This window comes from Giraffa tippelskirchi, chromosome 9 (assembly GCF_054371585.1).
Source record: "Giraffa tippelskirchi isolate mGirTip1 chromosome 9, T2T-mGirTip1v1.2.pri, whole genome shotgun sequence".
In the NCBI taxonomy this organism is placed as follows: Eukaryota; Metazoa; Chordata; class Mammalia; order Artiodactyla; family Giraffidae; genus Giraffa; species Giraffa tippelskirchi.
Window position 1 is genome coordinate 150,016,482 of NC_137283.1, and position 22,637 is coordinate 150,039,118.

At 45.5% G+C, this 22,637-nt stretch overlaps 1 protein-coding gene across 1 annotated transcript in view; it reads right to left on the reverse strand.

Moving 5' to 3' along the window:
- The window catches only part of LRP11 (LDL receptor related protein 11), a 55,380-nt gene that overhangs the window by 9,380 nt on the left and 23,363 nt on the right, over positions 1-22,637 (reverse strand). The window contains exons 3-5 of the mRNA XM_081529936.1: positions 18,150-18,291; positions 13,286-13,411; positions 12,288-12,494 (exon numbers count right to left, since the gene is read on the reverse strand). Of these exons, the coding sequence (XP_081386062.1) occupies positions 12,288-12,494; positions 13,286-13,411; positions 18,150-18,291 (475 nt within the window). The remainder of the gene's footprint in view (positions 1-12,287; positions 12,495-13,285; positions 13,412-18,149; positions 18,292-22,637) is intronic.

Genomic DNA, 22,637 nt, shown 5'->3' on the forward strand with positions numbered 1-22,637 from the left:
TTGAGATTTAAACTCAGATGTGTCTAACTGCTTGTTGGTGGAAATAAGCACTTCTGATTTAATGATAGCTTGTTCATTGTTTAACTGTTCTATTCAGTTATAACATACTCCTGAGAGCAAATGTAATAGAAGATTAAATCTTAGAATTTTCATCTCAGGTTCTGATGAGCCATGGCTGTGTCATTCTATTATCTGCCATCTGGGAATTCATAGCATTTGTGTGCTTAATGATATTGACAGTATCGTAATGAATGAGTTAGTGGAGTTACCCTCACGCTGAAGTGTAATTTCAGGTAAGATTTTTGCAAAATAAAATGCTCAATGGAAATGAATCAGAAGTGATCTGCTGACATGAAGAATTTTATGAAGAAACAAACAAACAAAAAACTTTAAAGCTTCTTCAGCATTTTGAAAAGCAGAGATATTACTTTGCCAACAAAGGTCCATCTAGTCAAGGCTATGGTTTTTCCAGTAGTCATGTATGGATGTGAGAGTTGGACTATAAAGAAAGCTGAGTGCCAAAGAATTGATTCTTTTGGACTGTGGTGTTGGAGAAGACTCTTGAGAGTCCTTTGGACTGCAAGGAGATCCAATCAGTCCACCCTAAAGGAGATCAGTCGTAAGTGTTCATTGGAAGGACTGATGCTGACTGAAACTCCAATATGTTGGCCACCTCGTGCGAAGAGCTGACTCATTTGAAAAGACCCTGATGCTGGGAAAGATTGAAGGCGGGAGGAGAAGGGGATGACAGAGGATGAGATGGTTGGATGGCATCACCGACTCAATGGACATGAGTTTGGGTAAACTCCGAGAGCTGGTGACGGACAGGGAGGCCCGGCGTGCTGAAGTCCATGGGATCGCAAAGAGTTGGACACGACTGAGCGACTGAACTGAACTGAACTGAACTGATAGGACCAGATGCCATGATCTTAGTTTTCTGAATATTGAGTTTTAAGCCAACTTTTTCACTCTCCTCTTTCACTTTCATCAAGAAGCTCTTTAGTTCTTCTTCACTTTCTGCCATAAGGGCAGTGTCATCTGCACATCTGAGGTTATTGATATTTCTCCCGGCAATCTTGATTCCAGCCTGTGCTTCACTGAGCCCAGCGTTTCTCATGATGTACTCTGCATATAAGTTAAATAAGCAGGGTGACAATATACAGCTTTGATGTACTCCTTTCTCAATTTGGAACCAGTCTGTTGTTCCATGTCCAGTTCTAACTGTTGCTTCTTGACCTGCATACAGATTTCTCAGGAGGCAGGTCAGGTGGTCTGGTATTCCGTTCTCTTTAAGAATTTTCCATTGTGTGTTGTGATCCACACAGTCAAAGGCTTTGGGGTAGTCAATAAAGCAGAAGTAGATGTTTTTCTGGAACTCTCTTGCTTTTTTGATGATCCAGTGGATGTTGGCAATTTGATCTCTGGTTCCTCTGCCTTTTCTAAATCCAGCTTGAACATCTGGAAGTTCACGGTTCATGTACTGTTGAAGCCTGTCTTGGAGAATTTTGAGCATTATGTTGGTAGTGAGTGAGATGAGTACAATTGTGAGGTAGTTAGAACATTCTTCGTCATTGCCTTTCTTTAACAAATAGATTCAAGGGATTAGATCTGATAGACAGAGTGCCTGAAGAACTGTGGATGGAGGTTCATGACATTGTACAGGAGGCAGTGATCAAGACCGTCCCCAAGAAAAAGAAATGCAAAAAGGCAAAATAGTTGTCCAAGGAGGCCTTACAAACAGCTGAGAAAAAGAAAAGACGTAAAAGGTAAAGGAGAAAAGGAAAGATATTCCCATTTGAATGCAGAGTTCCAAAGAATAGCAAGGAGAGATAAGAAAGACTTTCTCAGTGACCAATGCAAAGAAACAGAGGAAAACAATAGAATAGGAAAGACCAGAGAGCTCTTCAAGAAAATCAGAGATACCAAGGGAACATTTTATGCAAAGATGGGCACAAGAAAGGACAGAAATGGTATGGACCTAACAGGAGCAGAAGATATTAAGAAGAGGTGGCAAGAATACACAGAAGAACTGTACAAAAAAGATCTTCATGACCCAGATAGCCATGATGGTGTGATCACTCACCTAGCGCCAGACATGCTGGAATGTGGAAGTCAAGTGGGCCTTAGGAAGCATCACTATGAACAAAGCTAGTGGAGGTGATGGAATTCCAGTTGAGCTATTTCAAATCCTAAAAGATGATGCTGTGAAAGTGCTGCCCTCAATATGCCAGCAAATTGGAAAACTCAGCAGTGGCCACAGGACTGGAAGAGGTCAGTTATCATTCCAATCCCAAAGAAAGGCAATGTCAAAGAATGTACCAGAGTACTTGGGTATATTTAAAGGCATCTGCTGATTATAGCTCATTAGATGATATTTTCCAAAGAAGTTAGGTCAATGAAAGAGGACCTAGTCCCTTCAAAATAAGTTTGTGGAAATAGCCATCTGATTATCTTCATTTGTGACAAGTACATTTCCTTTAACTAAATCTTCCATTCATTTGAGAATCCAGTGCATTCCCACCACCACACAGGAGGACAATAGATTATTCAGAATGAAAACATGAAATACGGAGCATGTGGGAAAAAAAAAAAAACCTTTAAATATCCTTTGTGAGGATGTCCTCTCTGAATAAAATACTTTCCATGATAACCCAAAGGTCGAAGTTGCTCACTCGTTACCTCCAGAGAGAAGTCCAACAGCGAGGCTTTGGCGCATTTAGCATGGGAATTCGAGAAAATACAGGCAAACCCCCTCACCTCCATACAGAAACTGTGCATTCTCCTAGATCCATGCTTTAATCTGGATCCTTAAAAAACGTGGCTAACCTGCTGGGCTGAACATGAATTCTAGTTTCAAAAAAATAAAAAATCCAGATTCAGTGTCGGGAGGGAGGTTCAAGAGGGAAGGGACATATGTGTACCAGTGGCTGATTCATGCTGATGAATGGCAGAAACCAGCATAATATTGTAAAGCAATTATTCTCCAATTAAAAAGTTATTAGACTAGTCAGCAAATGGAAGAAGTTTGTTAGAGCGTGGAATAAAAAATTTAATTATTAAAAAGAAAAAAACAACCCAGATTCAGTGTGAATGGGGATACTCGACCGTTTTTCTAGCTAATCGGCAGAATTTGGAAACCAAATTTCTCTCCTTCAGCTGGGTCCACCCAAGAGGACAGCCTTGTTACCAGACGACCTGGACCACACAGAGAACAGGCCTTACAGCTGCAACCACCCCGGAAGACAATCCAGCCATTGTGCTTCTGCATCACGAGCAAATGCCAGCCCCACTGCGGCTCTGAGAGTACAGAGCGTGCGTTCACCGGTGGGACTGAATATTCGCCCACAACCCTTAACTTCATCCTTAGTAATATGCTTGGGATAAATTCCTAACAGCAGGCTAGCTGGGTCAAGGCATACATACAAAGCTTCAGAAACCGCCCTCTGGAAGACTGTACTAATTTGAATCCCACCAAAAGTAGGTGAGACTTATTTCTCTATACGCTTATAAACATTATTATTATTATTTTGTTTTCACCTTTGCCAATGTGATAGATTAAAAAACTTCATCTCATTACTTTCTATCCTACATTATTAGTATTAATCTTAGTATCTCTTTAGCACGTCTTCAGTGAGTTAAGTCTTATTTATCCTCCCAAGCCTGTGCGGGAAGGAGGGAGCAGAAAAATCAACTTGTCTATATTTACTGTACTAGCTGATGATCCTTGTAAAACACTGGCATAGGTCACAAACCATAATGCATTAAAAATTTTTTTGACCGCGTTGGGTCTTCAGCACTTTGTGCAGGCTTTCTCTAGGTGTGGCGAGTGGGGGCAACATTTTGTTGCAGTGCGTGGGATTTTCTTTGCAGTGGCTTCTCTTGTTGTGCAGCACAGGCTCTAGGCATGCGTGCTTCAGTAGTTGTGGCTCTTGGGCTTTAAGGTGAGTAGGTTCAGTGGTTATGGCTCAAAGGCTTAGTTGCTCTGTGGCATGTGGGATCTTCCCAGACCAGGGATCAAACCTATGTCTCCTGCGTTGGCAGGTGGATTCTTATCCACGGCATCACCAGGGAAGTCCCCAACAATGCATTTTTAAATCTACTTATATTATGCTGAGTGTAACATAATTTCAAATCACAGGAAGTCAGAGGCTGGGGATTCCAGTCTGGTGGTTCAGGGATGACAGAAGAGGAAGGAAATGGGGCTGCTGTCCAAACAGAAACCACACATTGTGGGGGGCCCTTTCTAACACTTTCAAGGCTCTGTTCTTTTCTTCCCATTTTCTTTATCCTGGACTTTTAATTTTTAAAAAATATTTTGGCTGTCTTAGTACCCAGACCAGGGACTGAACTTGTGCCTAACCACTGGACCACCAGGGAATTTCTACCCTGGACGTAATAATTTTGTGATTTTGATGGACATTTAATAACAAGAAAATATTCGTAAGTGAGAAAATGTTTTGTAAACTAATATTTTAATTTTGTTATAAGTGAATAAATGTACGTATGTCTATATACATTTTGTTGTGGATCACAAAAAACTGTGGAAAATTCTGAAAGAGATGGGAATACCAGATCATCTGATAGGCCTCCTGAGAAATCTGTATGCAGGTCAAGAAGTAACAGTTAGAACCGGACATGGAACAACAGACTGGCTCCAAATAGGGAAAGGAGTACGTCAAAGCTGTATATTGTCACCCTGCTTATTTTACTTATATGCAGAGTACATCACGCGAAATGCCGGGCTGGACGAAGCACAAGCTGGAATCAAGATTGCTGGGAGAAATATCAATAGCCTCAGATACGTAGATGACACCACCCTTAGGCAGAAAGCAAAGAAGAATTAAAGAGCCTCTTGATGAAAGTGAAAGAGGAGAGTGAAAAAGCTGGCCTAAAACTCAGTATTAAAAAAACCAGGATCATGGCATCCGGTCCCAACACTTCATAGCAAATAGATGGGGAAACAGTGGCAGACTTTATTTTTTGGGGGCCTCAAAATCACTGCAGATGGTGACTGCAGCGATTAAATTAAAAGACTCTTGCTCCTTGGAAGAAAAGCTATGACCAACCTAGACAGCATATTAAAAAGAAGATACATTACTTTGCCAACAAAGGTCAGTCTAGTCAAAGCTATGGTTTTTCCAGCAGTCATGTATGGATGTGAGATTTGGACTATAAAGAAAGGTGAGCGCCGAAGAATTGATGCTTTTGAACTGTGGTGCTGGAGAAGGCTCTTGAGAGTCCCTTAGACTGCAAGGAGATCCAACCAGTCCATCCTAAAGGAAATCAGTCCTGAATATTCATTGGAAGGACTGATGCTAAAGCTGAAGCTCCAATACTTAGGCCACCTGATGCAAAGAACTGACTCATTGGAAAAGACCCTGATGCTGGGAAAGATTGAAGGCGGGAGGAGAAGGGGATGATAGAGGATGAGATGGTTGGATGGCGTCACGGACTCGATGGACATGAGTCTGAGCAAGCTCTGAGAGTTAGTGATGGACGGGGAAGCCTGGTGTGCTGCAGTCCATGGGGTTGCAAAGAATCGAACACAACAAGTGACTGAACTGAACTGAACTAGGAGAAAATGCAACAAATTGTTAATGGTGAGTTTTGCTAGATGATTTTACTTCTTCATATTTTTCTGTATTTTCTAAATTTTCTACAGTAAATACATTTTACTTTAGTGATTAGGGAAAATAATATATAATAGAAATAATAACTGGATATTATCTTGCTGCATCTATGAAACTCCATTCTTTACACCTTCACAGCCCAAGTCAAAGGTTTATTATTAAAAAGAAAAAAATAGAGATGCAGGGACTCCCCTGGTAGTCCAGTGCGTAGGACTTTGCACCTCCACTGCAGGGGACACTGGTTCCATCCCTGGTTGGGAAAAAAGATCCCCTGTGCCGCTGAGTCATGGGATGAATGACCCCACCCCCACCCCCCAAACAAGGAGAGCTAAAAATATATTTCAGATTGGGTGTCAACTCCCATTCACCAGTGGTGGCAGCCTGGAGCATTACTTGCAAAAGGATTCTGAGGCTGTCTTCCCCCACCCCCCGCCCCCACAGGAGACAGAGCTGGGATCACAGAGCAGGATCTAGCATGGATAAGGGCTGATGGAGGCCTACATGAGTCTACGGTTATTTATCTTCCCTGAAACAGACACCAGGCTAGACAAAGCCTTCAGGGTTATCAGTGAAACCCGTATTAACCAATGAGGAAACTGAGGCTCAGAGACATGAAGCATCTCCTCAGGGTTCTAAACACAGAGCCGTGACTAGACCTCAGGAAGGAGACTGGTCTTGGGTCTCCACTCTGTTTTCAGTTAATTAATTCAAGTTCACATGTGCCTCTCCATCAAAGTGATGGAGCAGGAGTTCACCCGTTGTGGCCTCTGAGAACTTCGTTCGGTCGGTCAACTTCATCCCTGCTGCCAAAGACACCTGGTCCCCCCTGACTCTGCTTTGTAGGTAGCTCTCTTCTCCTTACCAACATTTCATATGGAGAAAATAGATCCAAGCCTTAGATGAAGTGACAAAGTTCTCCCATTAGGTGGCGGTACCAGCAAGGAATAGATAAAGCAGGTCTCTGAAGGGCACTTGCTTAATGGTTTAGTTAAGATTAAGATTCTGCCCTTCCAGTGCAGAGGCTGTGGGCTCAACCCTTATTTGGGGAAGGAAGATATCTTGGTGTGACCAAGGTTTTTTTTTTTTCTTGTGTGTTCATTTATTCATTCATTCATTCCACAAATATTTATTCAGGTGCTGGCTAGACACTGGAGACCCCATAGTACACCAGAGTGACATGGCCCTGCCTTGGGATGCATACAGTTACAGGTGGGAGATTGATTACAAACAAGCAGGCAAATAACCTCACACTGCGAGAAGAGGCAAATAATCAAATAATAGAACCTTCCAGTTGGGGAGTGCTCACTTTTAGGATGGTCAAAGAAAGGGCCTCTGGGGTAGATACCTTCCCACCTCACACCTCCCTGACTTGACTACATGTTCCTAGCAAATCTGAAATACCCAGATTAACCCTTCAAGACTTGCCTCAGTCTTCACCCCCTCAGTTTCCCAGGATTTAGCCCTGCCCCTTCCTGGGCAGAATGGTCACTTCGGGTCTCTGAGCACATGCATTGTGCTGTTCTTTGCTGTGGGTCTGTCTCCTGCACCAGAAAGTTCCTCAGAACATGATTGAACCTCCTGACTTTCAGCCCCAGGGCCCACCCAGCCCACCCAGAGATCTGGAATGGAGCAGGCAGAATGAGTAAATATGGGACTGAAAGGATTCAGAAAGCCTGCAGTTAGGGGACCAGAAAGGCCTGCCACCCACCTGAGCCGGCTGCCCTGATGATGACAGTGTCTGTGTCACTGCTTGTTGGGGGCGGGGGCAGGGGCAGTGGGAAGACACCGAAAGCGGCACCTTGACCTCCGTGTCCTCCCTACTTGCCTGGTCATAGGTATTTCCCACTCCGCACTCCATCCCAGATGGAAGGCTGGAGAGGAGTTGTCAGGTGGACAAGTTGGAGAAAGGCATTTAGGAAAGGAGAACTGTGTAGGATCAAAGCACAGAGGTATGAAAGATGGAGCTCAGTGGTCCAGCAAGAGAAGCTGGGAGTTGGGGGAAGCAGACCTAACCTTGAGGGGGCTCAGCTTGGGATGAGAGCCCACCTGGGGAGGGTGGTTCCTATGCCTCCCCCTTCCTGCCGGCCCCCATGTATCTCCCTTGCCTCAATGCTCTCTCAGTGTCAGTTGAGATCTGCTACTGCAGATGATCAACCCACTCCAGTACTCTTGCCTGGGAAACCCCATGGATGGAGGAGCCTGTTAGGCTGCAGCCCATGGGGTCGTGAAGAGTCGGACACGACTGAGCAACTTCACTTTCACTTTTCACTTTCATGCACTGGAGGAGGAAATGGCAACCCACTCCAGTGTTCTTGCCTGGAGAATCCCAGGGACGGGGGAGCCTGGTGGGCTGCCGTCCATGGGGTCACACAGAGTCGGACACGACTGAAGTGACTTAGCAGCAGCAGCTGCAGATGATGAGTAATTTACATGTCAGTCTCCCCTGGGAATAAGGTGGCGCTCTTGGTAGCAAGAAACTAGGCTTAGATGTCTTCGTGTGCCAAAGCGCTCCTCCGCACAATGACTTTGGAAAGGAGACACTTCATAAAATGTTTCATATTTAAAGAATTCAGGGACAGTGCCATTCCCTGAGAGGTGAGGATTTTCACTCTCATTTTGCAGAGAATGTAGCTGAGGTCCAGGGAGCTAGGCAGCGACAGAGCTAGAACTGGAATCCTGTGCCCTTCCCTTGGTGTTCACGAGATGGCAGGACTGCCCACATTTACCCTCCCCCCAGTTGGGAGACCAAGAGAGGGCTTAGCTAGGAATGAAGTGTTAGTCACTCATTGTGTCCGACTTTTTATGACCCCATGGACTCTAGCCCGCCCAGCTCCTCTGTCCATAGAAATCTCCAGGCAAGAAGCCATTCCCTTCTCCAGGGAATCTTCACCACCCAGGAAACCTGGGTCTCTTACATTGCAGGAAGATTCTTTGCAGTCTGAGCCACAAGGGAAGCCCTAGCTTGGCGTAACCTCCTCCTTTTTGAGGTCTGGGCAGAGTTTGCCCACCCCTACAAAGCCAATGATGGTGCTCAGACCCCTCCAGAGCAGTCTTCCTGCTCCCCAAGCACCACACACAATGGGCCACTAGGTGGCGCCAAGTGGTCATTCAGTGTCTTCCCAGAGACCTGGCAGGTCCTTTGTCTTCCAGTCTCTGTGCCTGGATGGGGGTGGGGGGTACCTCAGGAGCTGGGCAGCCAGTAGACATAGGGAAGCTTCTTTGTTGAGAAGTTTGTATCAGGTATCTGTTGAGTGTCTCATAGTTTGAGTTCATTAGCCCCTTGTTTTTCATAATAATCCTGAGAGGAGATTGGGACATTATCCCCAGTGCACGGGGAAAGAAAACTAATCTCTTGTAAAGTTAGGTGTCTTGGCCAAGGCCACACGGTGAGCTGGATCTGGAACCCAAACCCCAGGGTCCGGGGGTATTTGCAAGGTCAGCAAAGGGCTCTGAAGCCAAATACTGGCTCCACCACTTGCTGTGTAACCTTGGATGTGCTGACTAAACCCCGAGCCCAAATTTCATCATTAGCCATGGAGTTAGGACAGGCATGTGGTAAACCCTCCTGGTTAGTTCCCACTGGCCTTTATTACACTTACCTAAAGAGACCACCCTGCAATCCCCCTCATCTCTCTTTCCCCACCCCCCAACCTCTAGAGTGGCCAGGGAATAACAAAGAGAATTAATTAGCAGAGCCCAGTCTTCCCTCCTGGAAGGCCCGGGTTGTGCCTAGCCTCTGGGGAAGGGGAGAATGAGGATGGTCCCCTCTCCTTCCCGCCACAATCCTGAGTCCTAGCCCTGGTGGATGACTCTGCGTCATAGCGGCCCTTCTTCTTGCCTCTGTCCACCTCGACTGAGTGTCTCTGACGACTCCGGGGTGGGGGTGGGGGCCGGATCTTTAGGCCTAGTTTAGAGGAGGTTCACAGCAGGTGGGCAGCTCAAGGTCACAGAGCTGTGAATGGCAGAGCTGGGATGGCACCGGCTGTCTCACGCCTCACCCTGGAGTTCAGGGCCTTTGCAACAAGGAGGAAGTAGGCGGTGCTTCCTGGCCCCTAGCTTTGTCCCTGAAACCCCACACTCAAGACTCCATTTCTTTCTGATTCCAAGAGCATCACCTGCTGAGCCGTAAATGGCTGGGAGGGGCCGAGGTGGAAGAGGATGGGCTTGGAAGGAGACCCTGAATAGGGCAGTGAGCCGGTGCCTGACAGGCCCTGGGAAGGTGCCGAGTGAGGAGGGCGTCCAGTTACAGGCTTGGGCTGGGAGGGCAGACGGGGCAACCCAGGGGCAGGAACTAAAGGCCTAGGCCCTTGGTGGGTGGTGGGGGTAGGTATGGGGGGAAACCCCAAACCCCACACCCTGCAGGAGCCCCATCCCTGATGCAAGAGGCCCCAACCCCTGGGGGCTGCCTGCATCTGCAGCTCCTGCCATCCTGCAGGGAACCAGCTCAAGGTTTTGTTTTTTAAAATCTTTTGTAGGGTATTTTGTAGATAGATTTGTATCAAAACACTTTAAAATTTACAAAGTAGATAACTTTGTAGATAAATTTACAAGGTAGATTTTGCAAAGTAGATAAATTTACAAAGTAGACTAGAAGGAAATATTAAAAGTTAGTGTCAATAAAAGGGTAGTATTTTAAGTTACTTCCGTTTTCATTATTTTCATCTTTGGTATCTTCTATAATGAACAAAATAGTTTCATAAAGAAGTTACTGAGATAGTGAGAGATTATTTTGGCAATATTTCGTCTGTGCAGTTAGGCTTCTTGTCCAATTGAGAGACGATAATGGAACAGCGTGGAAGAGAAAGGACATGGGCAGGCCCTTGATACTGTTTCTTATTTAAATATGAAGGGTGTACTAACAAGGGGTCCGATGGTCAAGGTGCTGAGTGCTTTCTGTCTTTCCATCAGTCACCAGGTCTTTGGGAAGGTTATAAATAAACGGCTGGGAAAGCTGATGTGGGGGTGCTGTTTGGCACTCAGGCGACAGGAGCCCTGCCAGGAGTGCTATCCCCACTCCGCTGCTAGCATCGCCAGCCTCTGGCCCCAGGGAGCAGAACCAAGCCAACCCAGCACCCTGTAGTCTAGATCCTGGCCCACCCGCTAAAAGATAGTGGGCTCTGTCTTACACAAAGGCCTTTGCTGTGGGCTTCCCAGGTGGTGCTAGTAGTAAAGAACCCACCTGCCAATGCAGGAGAAGTCAGAGACGCTGATTTGACCCCTGGGTCAGGAAGAGCCCCTGGAGGAGGGCATGACAACCCAGTATTCTTGCCTGGAGAATCCCATGGACAGAGGAGCCTGGTGGGCTACAGTCCACGGGGTCACAAAGAGTCGGACACCACTGAAGTGAGTTAGCACGCACGTGCGCAAAGGCCTTTGCTGCTTTCTTTTGTCTCCACGCAACCTGCTCCGGTCAGTTGTGGTGTTAACTCTGCCCTCAGTTTGAAGCTCAGTCCTTGGTTTGTCCCTTTCTGGGCTTCCTTGGTGGCTCAGTGGTACGTAATCCGCCTGCCAATGCAGGAGACACAGGTTTGATCCCTGGGCTTGGAAGATCCCCTGGAGAAGGAAATGACAACCCACTCCAGTATTCTTGTCTGGGAAATCCCATGGACAGAAGAACATGGCAGGCTACAGTCCATGGGGTCGCAAAAGAATCAGACATGACTTAGCAACGAAACAACAACAGATTTTGGTAAAATGTATGGAGAGTTTGAGTTCTGAAAGACATTCACAAAAGCATACAGAAACGTGATCATCTATATTTCTCTCTCCTATGTCATATAACTATCCAAATACAAAAGTATAAAAATTTTTTAAAGAGAATCCTGTAATACTTTGGGAGTATGAATGTATTTTAAAACATTATTAGCCATGTTTAAAAAAAAAGATGATAGATTTAGTTAAATTGGAGGCATGACACTGAATTACTAGCATATGCTACTTTTTCAACACAGTACATTATTTTCTTTACATTCACTTGCTTAGTGTGAAGAGGATTTACATAAACATGTAGGGGTTATACTGTTTCACCTCTAACTAACCTAAAATTTAGCACTTAGGGCATTAGTTTCCTTTAACATAGGTGTTAAAACTTTTAAACTCCACCTTATTTACAATAAATGTATTGATACCTCTGGAGTATGTATTTTGTTCAGTTGCTAAGTCATGTCCGATTCTTTACAACCCCATGAATGACAGCCAGGCTTCCCTGTCCTTCACTGTCTCCCGAGGTTTGCTCAAACTCATGTCCATTGAGTCAATGATGCCATCCAACCGTCTCGTCCTCTGTCGTCCCCTTTTCCTCCTGCCCTCAATCTTTCCCAGCATCAGGGTCTTTTCCAATGAGTCAGCTCTTTGCATCAGGTGGCCAAAGTATTGGAGCTTCAGCTTTAGCATCAGTCCTTCCAATGAATAGTCCGGGTTTATTTCCTTTAGGACTGACTGGTTTGATCTCTTTGCTATATGTACGTATTTATGAATGCATTTAATAGGTGTTCCTTGCTATAAGTAATCAGCAAAAATGTCAAGTTTTTTTTCTTTTTCGCAAAATTATTTGTTTTAACTCTGTCCAGATATTTCCTTAACACTCTTCAAATAGAAGCTTACTTTGAGCCGAGTGTCATTATAGAAAATGAGACTCTGAGAAAATCAAGTCCTTACCTGGCATCCCAAGATCAATGTGACTTTCTGGTCCCCAAAAGGTGGAATGATTCTTCTTCTCTGTGGCTGATAATTCAGGTGGCTGTTTTGGGGTGGTAGTTTTCTCAGACTTTTCTCGCGAGGCACTCCAGCCTGCCTCTGTGCTTGGTCCCGTGGCTCTAGGCTGTGCTGTGGTCGTGGGAGTCACCATCTTTTGGTCAACGCTTACTGAGAGGGAAAGAGCTGCTATCAGTTAGGTTTATTCCCTGACTTTTAGCTAAAACGGCTACATTTGCAATAGCTTTAAGGCATATCATCTAAGATATTTCAGAGCCTCATAGAAAACTACTAACTCTTGTTTCCAAATAAGTCATCAGTTCTCTTTTAAGAATTAGCTTTCTGAAAGTTCTTGTAAAGAGATAGACAAAGATACACTTCAATCTAAGGTTCTGAGATAGTCATCCTTCCTCAGGTTCTTCATTCAAGTACTTCCAGTTCTTCAGTAAACTTTTCAGAGCCCTTCTTCCTTTTTTGCAGTGTTTATGTACACATTGTTGTTGTTCAGTTGCTAAGTCGTGTCTGACTATGTCCCCATGAGCTGCAGTATGCCCGGCTTCCCTGTCCTTTACTATCACCCCGAGTTTGCTCAAATTCACAAGAATGATTTACAGCTCTGACCTAGTGACACCCTAATGTTGTAACATTTCTAAAAAATCTATCAAAACAAAACATTAACTCATTTTAGTTTTTTAAAAAGCGAAAGCTAAACAGCTTTTTTAGGATGGGGAAGACTCTTTTAGAAAATTGAAAACTATCTCTTAAAACGTTAAGGAATACCAACATTTGACATTTGTAATTTGCATTAAAGATTTACAGTAAATGCCCATTGAATTTAAGGCATAGCTTGTTCATGTCAAGTTATACTGAAACCAGGCAGAAAAAGAACACTGCTGAGTGTGCATTTACTGTCAGAACACAGACATCCCTTCTACCCCCAAAATGTGACGCAGGTGACTCACAATTTTGGCAGAAGGCTTCATCAGACCCATCAGGACACTGCTCCACTCCGTCGCAAGCCAGCGTGATGTCAATGCAACACCCATCGTCACAAAAGAAGTGGTAGCGTGAGCAGACACTCGAGCATCCTGTTTGTAAACAAGTCTCAAGTCACAGGAGTGCAGGAAAGGAACGGGCTTCCACTGTGTCAGGATTAACCGGACTGTGTATATGATGGAATGCCTCTGGGTAAGGAGATGCAGGTAATGAGGAGACACCTAACACTCTGTGCAGCAGCAGTAGGTTCCAAGCGAGTCTTGCAAGCATTCTACTGGAAAGAAGTTCAGTTAAAACACTGGGAAAAGAGTCCATCCGGGTGGAAGGCAATTTGAGGATACCGAGATTCTGGAGGAAGAAGAGGTGAAGAAAATAAATAAATGGTGGCAGGGACATCCCTCGTGGTCCAGTGGTTAAGAATCCGCCTGCCAATGCAGGGGACAAGGGATCGATCCCTGGCCTGGGAGGATCCCACTTGCCACAGAGCAACTAAGCCGGTGGACCACAACTATTGAACCTAGAGCCCCGGAGCCCCGGGGCCACGACTGCTGAGCCCCCTGGCTTAGAGCCTGTCCTTTGCAACAAGCGAAGTCACCACAAAGAGAAGCCTGTGCACCACAACTCGAGAGTAGCCCTCACTCTCTGCCATTTACTTAGCACAGCCTAAATAAATGAATGCGTGTGCTTAGTCACTCAGTCATGTCTGACTCTTCGTGACCCTCTGGACTGTATCCTGCCAGGCTCCTCTGCCCATGGGATTTCCCGGGAAAGAATATGGGGGTGGGTTGCCATTTCCTCCTCCAGGGGAATCTTCCCAAGCCAGGGATCAAACCCCTGTCTCCTGCGTCTCCTGCATTACAGGTGGATTCTTTACCCGCTGATCCAATACAGAAGCCCTAATAAATAAATAAATAAAAAGCAAACACCTATTAAGAAATGGTGGCAGAAAGAAGGGGACAAAGGGAGTCAGCAGTTCTGGCTGAGCACATGGGCCTAGAAAGGAGAATCTGCTTCGGTCACTGGGAAGCGGCTGGGAGGAAGAAAAGTAAAAGGAAACTGCAGACACTGACCAGGATGCAGCCCCTGCTGACATCTTTTAAACTCGTGACATGAAAATCCTAACCACCTCAAGGCTTTCCTGACTCCTTGGTCGTTGTGGAGACAGATCCATGGGAATAATCTATCCATGTATTTCTGGATCAGTGGTCTCTGGGCTGTTTTGACCATATATATCTCCAATCTATAAATCGTACACATGTGCAACTGTCGTAACAGTTTAATACATGTCACAAAACAGACTGAAAATGTAAAGAGGATTAAAAATGAATACAAATATAAGTTCTGATATTTTCGTTTCTATCTTAAAAAATGTCTTGACTGTCTGTAGGGGATCCTATATGGAGACCACATAACTGGGTCATCTTGGAACTGTCTGTTGGCTTGCTCTCTGAGTAGATTATTGCTTGTTGTTTGTTTTTTATTCGTTTTGACTAGATTATTTTTTCACAAAGCTTGAAAACATGTGGCCTGTACATCCAAAACTGAACCAAGTTATCACAGAAACAAGGGTATGTGCTTGTCTGTTTACTACAGAACTTGCCATCTTTGATTACCAGAAAGCAAGCTAGCTGCAAGATCTGTATATATAATCAAGGGGACAGAAGCCCTCTCAATCCCCATCTCTCATTTTCAACGTCTCTCTGAGGTGTCCTATAGCTTTCCAGATGACTTGGTGGTAAAGAATCCACCTGCCAATGCAAGAGACTCAGGCTTGATCCCTGGGTCGGGAAGATCCCCTGGAGAAGGGAATGGCAACCCACTCCTGTATTCTTGCCTGGAGAATCCCATGAACAGAGGAGCCTGTTCTGGGCTACAACCCATGGGTTCGCAGAGTCAGACATGACTTAGTGACTAAACAGCAGCATGTGATGTCTTATTAACTTTAATTCACTTTGTTATTCCAGTCTAACCAGTGAGTGATTCCAGAAGGCAGTTAACACAACAGAATTCTTTTTATTTTCTGTATAAAGTTACATACATAAGATCTCTCTCTCTCTCTCTCAAAGTTGGTCGGTTGTGTCAGACTCTTTGTGATCCCCCTGGGCTGTAGCCTGCCTGGCTCCTCTGTCTATGGGGTTATCCTGGCAATAATACCGGAATGGGTTGCCATTCCCTTCTCCAGGGGATCTTCCTGACCCAGGGATCAAACCCTGGTCCCTCGCATCACAGTTTTTTTGTTTTTTTTTTTACCATCTGAGCCATCAGGGAAGCCCTACATAAGACCTATTATTACACCTGACTGGCCTTTCAGTAATAAGAGGTGAATCATATCACTCTCTGCAGCTTCAAATACACTTTTGTCATCTTCAGAAAGGCCAGAAATGTACAACTGGCAACTTGGCTACTCTCTAGTTGCCTTGGGAGCCCAGAAGACTAGCCAGAGTAAATAAATCAAATCAATAAGTAGCTGGTTGATGTCAGCCCTTTGCCTCCATCAGCTCAGGCCATTTCTCCCTTGGCTAATTTCTGTAGGGCTGACAGCTGCCCAGGAGGACCACAGCCCTCCAAACTCAGCACCTCCCCACTGGCCATGACCTCAGCTCAACTGGGTGCCATTGTTTTCTACTCCCCACCACCCCTACTTCCTGCCCCAGTGCACAGTCAGAATTTCCAGGTTCATTTTAAGTAACTGGCTCTTCTGTATAGCTGCAGTAAGTCCACAAACAGGCTCTAATATGGACTCTAATATGGACTGGGAAGCTGGCTGGCTCATTCCCCATCGCTGACTCACGATCCTCTACTGGACCGGGGTTTGGGGTACTATTTCCAGCTGCTCTTCCTTCCTCCAGGTCAAATTGAACCGTGGTTGAACAGGAGTGAGCCAACCTGATTGTTTTTTTTTTTTTAGGATTTGCTTGTTTATTTTTGGCTGCACTAGGTCTCCGTTGCTGTGCTCAATCTTTCTCTAGTCACAGAGAACTGGGACTACTCTCTAGTTGCGGTGTGAGGGCTTCTCATCGTGGTGGCTTCTCTTGTCCAGCATGGGCTCTAGGGTACACTGGCTTCAGTAGTTGTGGCACATGGGGCTGAGTTACTCCGAGGCATGTGCAGCCTTTCTGGACCAGGGACCGAACCTGCATCCCTTGCACTGGCAGGTGGATTCTTAACTGCTAGACCACAAGAAAAGCCAGCCGACCGAATTTTGAATGTTGCTAGTATCTGTATCTTGCTAGCACTGTATCTTTGTGGAACGCAAATTATCAAGGTGGAAGAGTTCTTAGAATTCTAAAGTCTCCTTCCTTCATTTCTAATATGTACACTGACCCTTCTCTTCGATGGAAGACAAGGTCAGCCAAAGTACAAGCAAATCCAATCATTTTATTCTTGTTCTCCCGACTGCTCACTTGATTATGATCCAAATATGGAGGAATCAAGGATACAGGATACAGGAGACAGGGTACAAATTTGCTAGAGCCAAGGTTAGTGAAGGGTCACTAATCAGGGCCGGGGATCAAGTCTGGGAACTTAGCATGCATGCTCACTTCCTCGCACACAGTTTCGGTTCACAGCAGATGCTGAGCAAGTATCCCCTGACCGAGTTACAGGACTCTCAACACCCACACACATGATCTCTGCAATACCTCTATAGCTGCCAAGTTCCATTTACATTTTTTAAAACTTAATGAGTTAATCTTAGAACTGTAGATGTTTGGGAAAGTAAGAAACAGATTAATGAGAGAAATGAGCTTACAATGAGCAACACAATATGGGAACCATTATATATAGGTCGAGCTATATTATCAACGTATCCGTGCTTCTGTGTAAAGTGTCCACCAAAAGTTTTGAACAGTCCTTTTAAATTGACACGTGCACGGTATATGTTTTAATTTGTTTTAAATCTACCTCTTAGCTGCATTCTTTGAACATAGTATCAACTAGCCCACCCTCCTTTAAACAGGAGGGTGGTCCCCACCTTCTCCTGGGAAACCCAGATGTCTTTTATGAAACTGAGTCAAGGAAAGATGGGGCATCTCTAAGGTCCTGTGACTCACATTTTCTATTGTCATCCCCTGGAGTGTGAAGTGCTCCACTCCACTCCCGCCCCATTCTGGCAGTGTCACTTAACGTGAAATATAGTGGAGCCTAGTTTTGTAATCACATTTTTAGTTAAGATTTTCCCATTCGGCAACAGCCAAAAATAAAACGGAAGGGCCCATTATATTGCACAGTTAGAATATAAAATGGCAAATTTATTTTTTTATGTGGACCATTTTTAAAGCTTTTTATTGAATTTGTTACAATATTGCTTCTGGTGGTTTTTTAAACTAATTTTATTTATTGATTTATCTTTGTGCCGGGTCTTCACTGCTGCTTGGGCTTTTTCTCTGGCTGTGGTGTGAGTGCTCCTCACTGCAGTGGCCCCCCTTGTTGTGGAGCACGGACTCTGGGGCGTGCAGGCTTCTGCAGTTGTTGCACGTGTGCTCGATAGATGTGGCTCCTGGGTACAACTTAGTTGCTCCGCCGCATGTGGGAGTCTTCCCGGACCAGGGATAGAACCCGTGTCCCCTGCACTGGCAGATGGATTCTTTACCACTGAGCCACCAGGGAAGCCCTCGCTTCCGTTTTGTGTTTTGGTGTTTGGCCCTCAAGGCATGTGGGCATCTTAGCTCCCCAGCCAGGGATGGAACCTGCAACCCCTGCCCTGGAAGGCGAAGCCTCAACCACTGGACGCCAGGGAAGCCCCTAAAATGCCAGTTTAACACCACCCTTCCATGCACAGCCTGACTTCTGTTGGCCACCATGAATGCGAGGGAAGGACTTCCTTCTCACCTCCTGTGGAGAAGGCCCCGGGCAGCACAGTCACCGAGATGTTGTCGGAGCTCCTCTGCCCGGCAGTGTCCATCACCATCAGCTGAAAGGTGTATGTTCCTTCCCGCAGGTGGGACAGCTTCAGGGTTCCAGACTGAGGCACCTGATACCCAAACAGGAAACATCATAGTTAAGAACCCGAAGCACAGAATCTGACATCCTCCTGAGCTGGAAATCAGTGCCATCCTTGGAGCAGTCCTATGACCCCGTTCTCCACTCCTGGTCCTAGGTCTCAGAATACTGATTACACACAATTTTGGCAGGCTGGCCAGGAGACTTGAGTTCCAGCGGTTTGGGGGCCTGACACCCCCTTTCTTTGGGAAACTTCCCTCCTACCCCCACCCATATGGTTGCAAGGGAAGGGTCATTATGACCTCTCCCTATGGCCACAGGGGTGCGGCTAAGGCAAAGGGAGTGGGTGGCCAGGCGGGTGGTGAAGGGCGGATCTGCCCAGAGGAGGTGGCCAGGCAGACTCTCGCTCTCTCCGACTCTGGCTCAGAATCAGGCAGGCCGTGCCAGGCAGCAGCTATGCGGCAGGTGACACCACTGTTTATTGCTTCTTGGGACTTAGACAGGAACGCAGGGGAACTCGGGGGCGGGTGATGACCACACCGGAGCTTGCTGACAGGAGCCCCGCAGGCTTGAACAAGGTGGTGTGAGAGAGAGGCTCTGTCCTCTGTCTCAGCTGGTCTGCCCGAGCGCAGACCTAAGACTGCCGAAGGCCAGCAGCCCAGGGGTTTGCTGCCCCGAGTGTCCGAGGTAGATGGGGGGACTGCAGTTGTGACTGGGGGATGCTGAGTGAGGCCCAGATGAAGTTAATGGAGATTTTAAGGGACCAGGGAAGCACTGAGGCTGGGGGCTGGGTGGGGCATCCACACAGACATCAGCCTCACCCAAGCCCTGGTCAGATTTTTGTGAAGGCAAGTGAGGTACTGGGCTTCTGGATGTCAACACTCAGTGTGCCAGCGTCCAGCTACACCTTAGCGGGCCGAGCCTTCTCTGGGAGCCTCTTCCCAATGCTGGGGCTGGAAGGACAGAGCACCCCCCTCTAAGGGGCCAGTCCATCCACCTGGGCTCTAAAGGCTTCCTCTGGCCTTCCTAGGTACCTCCTCTCTGAGGCAGGAAAGACTGGATCCAGATCCAGACCTGGGTGCACACAAATTTCGGTCTTTTCAAACGAAATATCCCTTCCCTGCTTTTTTCTTTTTTGGGGTGTGTGTGTGGGGGTGAATTGACAATCTTTATTAAATGGCAGCTCTAGTTGTCCTTATTCACTTGGCAGGATTAATATGGTTTTTCAAAATAATTTTATTTATATATTGGTTGTACTGGGTCTTCTTCTTGTCTTTTTGTACTGTTCTTGGGGTTCTCGTGGTCACCTGATGTGAAGAGCTGACTCACTGGAAAAGACCCGGATGCTGAGAAAGATTGAAGGCAGGAGGAGAAGGGGAGGTCAGAGGATGAGATGGTTGGATGGCATCACTGACTTGACGGATATGAGTTTGAGTAAACTTTGAGAGATAGCAAATGACAGGGAAGCCTGGAGTGCTGTAGTCCATGGGGTTGCAAAGAGTCGGACATCACTTAGCCACTAAACAACTACAACTGGGTCTTTGTTGCTGCTTGGGCTTTTCTCTAGTGGCGGTGCTCGGGCTTCTCCCTGCAAAGGCTCTAAGGCGCATGGGCTTCGGTAGTTGCAGCTCGAGGGCTCAAGCAGTTGCACATCACTCCCCAAGGGGCTCTTGAGCATAGGCTCAGGAGCCGTGGTGCATGGCATGTGGGATCTTCCCAGACCAGGGATCGAACCTGTGTCTACTGCACTGGCAGGTGGATTCTTCACCACTGAGCCACCAGGGAAGCCCCTTAATATGGTTTTCAATGACCCAAATTTCCCTCTGGCCCTTATGGGGCAACAGCACTCTAGTAAATATAGCCGAGGTGTGTAGAAGTTTGTCTCAAAAACTTTTTCAGATAAATAGAGTTTGAAAAATCTGCTTAGAGGGGAAGGACAGGTATGTCAGATTTTGTAGCTCAGCTATCCATGGGCGTGATGACAATCATCTGTCTCCATGGAAAAGCTCTGAGAGCTGCTGGGTTTGGACACCAACAGAAAAGGGAGGTGCTGACAACTGCTGGCAGAGAGTGGATCTTGCCTGAAGGGCCTCCAAAGAAGGCTTTGCAATTGGCACCGGTCCACACCTGCAGGCCTTTCCTCTGTGAGCAGAAACTAAGTACAGTAACTTAATACCAAGAGCTTTGTGTGAGATTTATTTTGATAACTGCAAAAGTCAACAAGATCCTGTTAGTCTGTGAAAATTCTTGTACGAAAGGCTTCTTGCACCTTCTTGCGCAGCAATGCAAAAGTCAACAAGATCCTGTTAGTCTGTGAAAATTCTTCTACAAAAGGCTTCTTGCACCTTCTTGTGCAGCAATTTGTTAAAAGAGTTTGCTGTTTCACCTTGTCTCCCAGACCCAGAGAGAAAAGGAAGCAAACACTTTGACTTTTGGATTTCCTCATTTCACGTTGTTTTTTCCCTCAGTGGGGCTTCCCTGGTGGCTCAGAGGGTAAAGTGTCTGCTTGCAATGAAGGAGACCTGGGTTCGATCGCTGGGTTGGGAAGATCCCCTGGAGAAGGAAATGGCAACCACTCCAGTACTCTTGCCTGGAAAATCCCACGGACAGAGAAGCCTGGTAGGCTACAGTCCATGGGGTCGCAAAGAGTCGGATACAACTGAGCGACTTCACTTCACTTCACTTTTCCCTCAGTGGTTTTATTTCCTGGATACAGAAAATTCTTTCAGGTTTTTAAGCTGTAAAAGGCAAAACACTAATTTGATTTGATTATCTTTTTAAGCTTTTTTTTTTTGGCATTAGTGATCTTAGTTCCCTAACCAGGGATTGAATGCCCTGGATTGGGAGTGCAGAGTGTTAATCATTGGACCACCAAGAAAGTCCCTGATTTAATATTTCAGTCTCTTTTGTGACATAGCTTGACATGTGTTTTTTTTTTTTTTTAATTGAGGTATAGTTGATTTACAATATTAGATAAATTTCAGGTGTATAACATAGTGACTCAATAACTACTCCATTTATAGTTACTATAAAATATTGGCTATATTCTCTGTGCTGTACAATACATCTTTGTAGCTTATTTACTTTATACAAAGTAATCTGTACCTTTAATTCCCTGGCCCTTTTTAGTTTAGTTATTTAGCTAACAAAGGCTATCTTTCCTCAGCATCAATATAAGAATATATAGAACTGTAAGATGATTTCCCTCCAAGCATTCAGGTGTTTCTAGACGTCTCCTCACATTTATAACACTGGGAAGGATTCACACACACACACACACACACACACACACACACACAGACGTATATGCAACATATCCAGTTTTCGTTTTTTTTTGCCAAGCCCCAGGGCATCTGGGATCCTTATTCCGCCACCAGGAATCGAACCACACCCCTTGCACCGGAAGCTCGGAGTCTTAGCTGCTTGGAAGTACCACAACACACCCAGTTTGTAACTTGAAAGGTACATTACCTTTAATAAAACAAAGAACTTCTAATCTCTGCCCAGGATCTGTTCTATAGAGGCTTTGATGATTGGCCTCTGGTTAAATCAACGTATAACTCAGTCTGTTATTCTGGCTCCACTGCACCTCCCTAAAATCGTAATTTAGTGGCAAGGAACATACATTTGCATTTCTTTATATACCGCACATATACACATACATGATTATTAGTACAACACTTGGTTACAAAATGAGTACTAACTCTCTATTCCCCTCACCCCCACAGTTGCTTCTAAAGTATATAAGGCATTGGGCAATTTGTCATAAGTAGTGACAAGATAATGTCATACAAAATATTTCAGTAAGAAATTCCACTGAACCAATGAACCCAAAGGCATGCTAGCTTTCTGCCTTGTGTCAACTTGCAAAACCGAGAACTCTGTTAGTGGTTTGAAGGCCATTAAGATCCTTGTTGTAATCCAGTGCCATCACCCAGCACACACACAGGCTGAAGGAGACACGAGGACAGTTAAACTGACCAACAGAGGCCAGAACATAAACTGCTATTATTAATACAATTGTCTAGATATTTCAGGTGAACATGCTTAGGTTCTGTTCTTTAGTTACATGTTCCTTTTTCTATTTACTTTTCATCACAGATATGACCCAAAATTTCATAAAAGAAGCAAAATGAACTCAATTGTCTGTATTTTCCTAGTCAAAAAAAGAGTAGTGAAAGTGTTAGTTGCTCAGTCGTGTCCGACTCTTTGCCTCTATCTCAGCCCAATCAGAGAATAATCATCTTCTTACAAACTTAGGAAGAAGGGCTAGAGGCATGAAGAAGCAGCATATAAAATCCAAAGGGTTGAGCAAAGTTAGCTGCTAAGAGTGTGTAGAAACATATGTAGACATACAAATAGGGGAAATGGGGATGT